Source organism: Dendrobium catenatum, unplaced genomic scaffold (assembly GCF_001605985.2).
Source record: "Dendrobium catenatum unplaced genomic scaffold, ASM160598v2 fragScaff_scaffold_1575, whole genome shotgun sequence".
Lineage (NCBI taxonomy): Eukaryota > Viridiplantae > Streptophyta > Magnoliopsida > Asparagales > Orchidaceae > Dendrobium > Dendrobium catenatum.
Window position 1 is genome coordinate 425,104 of NW_021320037.1, and position 6,000 is coordinate 431,103.

A 6,000-nucleotide genomic window follows, 5' to 3' on the forward strand; every position below is an offset into this window, starting at 1 on the left:
TTTAAATGCTTATAAACTTAATAAACATCATAGAGTGTTTTTTACATCATCTACATCGAATCCCAATTGTGCCCATTTCAGTTTGTTCATTTTAACAGTTGGGGACCCTTCTATTCTTACTCATTAAGGTTTTAGATATTTTGTTATCTTCATTGATGATCATTCTCGTGTTTGTTAGATTTATTTGTTGAAATGTAAGTATGAGTTTGTGGGATTTGAAAGATGTAGCACAAGAAGAAAATAGATTGTACCACCTCGATGGATGAAAGTAGATCCTGCTCATAGGTTTAATGGAATGAGGACAAATACACATATTTTTTTTCTTTTAAGATTTTTGTAGATAGAGGAATTATACTACCTTGAAAAATAGAAAGCAACTTATTGTTTGAATTCAAATGACAAATTTATATGCAATAATTAAATATAAGATGATTGGAGGAGATGTTAAAGTTTTATCTAGCAAATATGATCCCTTATATTTTCTCCTCTATCATTACTCCATATCAATAACATTATCATATGGGTTATTCTTCACAACCAAAAATTAGAGATTTTGTTTCTATTTCATTCCTCTATGTTTAAGTTTAAATACTTATGAATTTAGTTAACTTTATTTAGTGCTTTTGACCTCATTTACATGGAATTCAAGAAGTGCCCATTTGAGTAGGTTTATTATGCGAGTTAGGACCCTACTCCTATTCTTACCCATTTAGGTTTTAGTTATTTGGTTACCTTCATTGATTATCAGTCTAGAGTTACGTTGGTATATTTGTTGAAATGCAAGTTCAAGGTTGTGGGCTTTGAAAGACAACGAGAAAAAAAAAAGAACACGCCACATTAAAAGATGAAAATAAACCATCGCCATGGGTTCAATGGAAGGCTCGGGATCATCCGTGGTAGTCTAGGGAAGTTTATTTGCAAGCTGATATACTAGGATATACTTTGTCACAACCCGGCCTGGATGCTCGATTTAACTAGGCGGGAACTAAAAATCAGACGGTAGGATCTAATCATTTCAGTTCATAAACTAAACAACATAAAAACATCAAATTCTCTTTTCTTTTATCCGAAGAGCTACTAACAAAATTCTTCAAATACTTAACATTTCTCAAATCATAAATTACCCGTTATCAATTGCATGTCGTCTTTTATAGATGAACTCTTCTTTTTCTGCAATTTCTAAATCTTTGGAGTTTGGAGACTTACCTAAAACAGTTAATTTATGGAATGAGTTTACAAATTAAACTCCGTGGGTAACTGTTAAAACGATCGACATGAATATCCTTTATTTACAATATACATATAATTTTTAATATGCATCTTATCCTTTCTTAACTTTATTTCATTCATTTAAGTCATACATATCCGGTCTTTTTTCCTTACATTATAAAATTTTAATATTTATTCCTTTTCTCTTTCAATTCATACAGGAGCACCGTCTAAATGTACCCAAAGGTACAACCATTTTTATTTTTCATTTTTATGACACATTGGAGAAAAATGATTCATGTAGCCGAACCCATATAGTTGAATAAAGGGTTGTTGTATATAATACCCAAAACAATCATAATTGTTCATGCTATAGTTTGTCAGTGCTCTTTGCCTCAAGTTGGTATTAGTATATAAAAATTCTGAAGATAAGACTTTCTAAATAACCGAGTTCTCAGAACTCTTTTATGATCACCAAATTAAATTCTCTGTGATAATTTGAAAGTATATGTATTCTAAAACAGGCCTCCAATAGTTGCAAAATGTGACCGGAAACGAGTTCTCTGTTCTTGGGCCCCTTATTGTAGCAACATAGTTCCCTTAGAGTATCAGATTGATTTCTCAAATGTAAGGCATCTCACTCCCAGACAATTCGTTGAAAGGTTAGCCAAGGAACTCAGAGTAGGTGGAGTTGTGGCAGGTATTGCTATCTTTTCGGTAATTTTGAAAATCTGTCTCTCTTATAGTCCATCATTTCATCACTTAAAAACACTTTGTTGTCACGGCAGGTGCAAATTATAGATTTGGATATAAAGCCTCAGGTGATGCGAAAGATCTTGTAAGATTATGCGAAGAATATGGTTTGTATGCCTCTATTGTAAGTCCTGTGATGGACAAGACCTGGCATGGCTCTCAAAATGGAGCAAGTGTTGCCTGCAATTCTGGTGACCTGGGACAGGTCTCCTCTACTCGCGTTCGCCGTTCTCTTGCCATGCGCGATATGGCACATGTTGCAGAGCTTTTAGGGAGGAAACATCGACTCGTGCTCGTGCCGATGAATGAAAAGTATCGGTTCGCAGAGAGTACTATAGTCGCTCCGAAATCTTGCTTGCTAAACCAGCCACCTGGTGATGGTGAGTTCAACAACTGCACTTTTCTTTTAGATGATGTTACTGTTGGCTTGTGCAGGTTAGCCATTGATTCGAACAGCATTAGGATTGAGCTGGATTGTGAGAACTTGTCAGAAATCAATTTGGTTCAAGATGGCAGATGCATTGGCATTGAATTTTGAAGATCAAGAATATTTATAAAGAGAAGGTTAACAGGTCAGTTATTAGAAAGTATTAGTTGCAATGGATTGAATTGATTTTATAAGCAGCAAGGAGCAGCTCTGTTTAAACTGAGATGTGAATATAAGGAAAATATTGGTGGACAGATTGCACTGCTGCAGCTTTACATTAAATATTCTTCTGTTTTTTATTTTTGTAATTAGTATATGGAAATCTTATATATTATAGCCTGAAAAGCTCATTTCTGTGATGTCTCTTGACAATTTGGATTTTATTTTATGTTTTTTTTTTTCATTCTTTTAAATGTTGTAAGAGGTGTTAAATTTATTTTAGGATATATTATATGGGAGTCTCTTAAATTAAATTTGTATTTTATTTTGCTCCCAGTTTTTGAAAAATTATATTTGGATGTATGGGATTTGTTGTGTTTTAAATAAATTTGTGATAAAATTGTTTGATTTTTTTTTTTTTCAGTTTTTAAAGCTTTCTTCACATATAATGGCCATTGGTAGTAGAGATCATGGTTGGAGTACCACCTGCACCTTGCAGCTCATCCTCTTCAACAAGCACTCTTTCAATCCTTTGAAGCCATTCAGCTGTTGGTTGGGTGTTTTAGATTTCGTTTGAGATAGCTTTCTTACTGCTTTCAAAAGCAGCTTTCTAGTACAAAAAAGTAATGAAAGCAGTGAAAAAGTAAAGGCCAACTGCTGTCCCAATCCAAGTCTAAGGTTTCGTTTGGGACGATTTTTTAGTAGCTTTTTAAAACAAATTTTTAGTACAAAATTAAAAAATTTGTACTAGGAAGTTGCTTTTAGAAGAAACTACAAAGCAATCCCAAACGAAGCCTTAGGCTTCGTTTGGGACGGCTTTCTTGTTGCTTCTTAAAGCAGCTTTCTAGTTCAATAATTAAATTTTTTGTACTAGAAAGCTGCTTCAAGAAGCAACAAAAAAGCCATCCCAAACGAAGCCTTAGTTATCAACCAAGAGATTTTGGACTTAAGCTTTGTGTTTGTATTGTGTGTGAGTTTAGGTGCTGCCCCTTAATTCCCAAAAAAAAAAAAAAAATCCTTAGAAATCCTCTATTTGCAGGGAACACGAAAGCAAAAGTTTTGTTTAGAAGCCAAACGGTGCTAAGCATGTGCTTCTCGGCCGCTCATGGATTTGAAGGAGATTTTAAATATGCTTAATTTCATATTTTTCACAAACAAGTTGTTTAGGGCAAAATTCTTGCCTCATATAGGTTTTTTGAATAATTTCTAATTATAAATTACAGTTTTTTTTCCCTTATTCAATGATGAATTAGAGTTTTGCCTCGGTTAAAATTAAAAGTTTGAGAGAAAAAAATCATATTCCATTGCTCAATTTCTTCCATATTTATAGATCTATATGTGATATTTAAAAAAAGAAACAAATATTTACATATTCATGCATAATAGCCCTAATACATTCCTTCCTAAATCAACTACTTCATTGTGGAAAGGAATCAATATGACCATGTGTGATTCTTGCGAGGTTCCCACAGATCGTTCTTTGTGGTCGTCGAATCTCCTTTGAGAAGGAACATCTAGGATTTTAACACCCCCTCAAGCTGGGAGGTATGGATCTATTATTCCCAACTTGGCTATTATTTTGAGAAAGGTATAGTTATCTAATCCTTTGGTAAGGATATTTGCGAGTTGATCTTTTGATGACACATGGTTGATACATATAAGACCACTATCTAACTTTTTCTTTATAAATATCTATCAACTTATATGTTCTTGGTCCTATCATGTTGGGCAGGATTGTGAGTTATGTTGATTGCCGATTTATTGTCACGATGCAATTTTATAGGTTTGTCCCACTTGATCCTTAGATCTTTTAGAATTATCTTGATTCATAGTACCTCACATATTCTCAGGGCCATAGCCCTATATTTTGCTTCTGCATTGGATCTTGCCACCACATTCTGTTTCTTGCTTATCCATGTAATTAGATTTTCTCTAAGAAATGTGCAATACCCCGAAGTAGTTCTTTTGTCTACTAGTGATCCTGCATAGTTAGCATCAATATATACTTCTGAGGTTATTTCGTGGTCTCTTCTGAAGAGAATTCCTTTTCGTAGGTTACCCTTAAGGCAGGGGCGGAACCGACTTTAATTTTGAGGGGGGGCAAAAATACAGCACAAAAATAATTAAATATTAAAATAAAAATATTAAAATAAAGAAAAAATGTGTAATTAAACTGTTATTAAAAGCATGAAAGAGAATATTAGAACTAAATGTGAAGAAATATATAGATATTTTAGGACAAGTTAGGACAAAAGAGCACAAAAGAATTTTTTAGGGGGGTGTGGACCTCCGAAGGAGCACCGCTCGTGGGGTACGAACGCAGAGGGTACGGCCGCACTATCCCTGTGGGACAAAACGATCGCAGACCTCTACACTCGACACGAACAGGTCGATGGGAGGACAGATTGGATCGTGCATACGACTGACCATTGGGGATAGAGGCTGTCGCCAACACACCCCGATGGGTAGCAATACAATAGGAAAAGTTGATGTGCTTGGTAACTTTGAAATTTTAAATGATGTGTTAAGTTTTTTCTTTACTTTGTGTTTCACATCACTGCAAAAAGGGGGAGATTGTTTGCAAATCTAATCCTTATTTCAATGACTTTGTTTTGATGATTGACGCAAACACTATTGGTTCTCTTGGACACTGCCTGTTTAACTTCTAAACTTTTTCAGGAATCGAATTCGGAACGAACAAACGAAAGCCAGTTCAAGATTGCGTAGGTGGGGTTGAGATCGTCTTGTACTTTTTTTTCTATTCTTGAGTCTATTTAAATGGTCAAAGAGACTGATAGCTACGTACCCTATCACACACGAGGTTGAGAGACTAGAATTCTTATTTTTACTTCATATCGCCAGAACGATATCTACATCGTCCTGGACAATCAGCTTAAAACACAAAGTCAAATAAGGATTGGGTAATCCTCTTAAAATCTAACAGGTGGGGGACGCCATAGTCCGTATCACCAGGAATAAATGTGACATACAGCCAAGTTCACTCAAACACAGAAAGAAGTTGTCCGCCATAAATACAATTAAGGTTATTTATGTATTTTTAGAATAATCGGACCAGGACGTCATTGATCGGCTGGACGATATTCACAATTATGCTTAATTGATCAGGAAATCAAGGGGAGTAATTAAGGATATTGATAGATCATATCGTCCTGGATCGCATCGACAGGATCGGCTAGGACGATGGATTCAAAACTTAGTTACTACAGGATGATAAATATCGGCCAGCTTCGAAATTCAGTGCGTGCCATAGACCGCGTTTCCTCTGATTTGAATTGATTCGGACGGGATAGATCCTTGAGAATCGGCCGGAGATCAAGCCAAATTTAAATCAATCCAGTATTAACATTCAGGCGTATGCTCTGGCGCGAATCTTAGCTGGAGCTTTGTACTGATTGCCAGCCGATGTCCATACGGCCTGACATATTGTCGGC

The 6,000-nt window shown here is 35.3% G+C and overlaps 1 protein-coding gene across 1 annotated transcript in view; it reads left to right on the forward strand.

The window, feature by feature from the left end:
• The window catches only part of LOC110116463 (FAD synthetase, chloroplastic), a 52,376-nt gene extending 49,628 nt beyond the window's left edge, over positions 1-2,748 (forward strand). The window contains exons 4-5 of the mRNA XM_028700708.1: positions 1,734-1,909; positions 1,998-2,748. Coding sequence (XP_028556541.1) covers positions 1,734-1,909; positions 1,998-2,500 — 679 coding nt within the window. The 3' untranslated portion in view covers positions 2,501-2,748. The remainder of the gene's footprint in view (positions 1-1,733; positions 1,910-1,997) is intronic.
• The last annotated feature ends 3,252 nt before the right edge of the window (positions 2,749-6,000 follow it).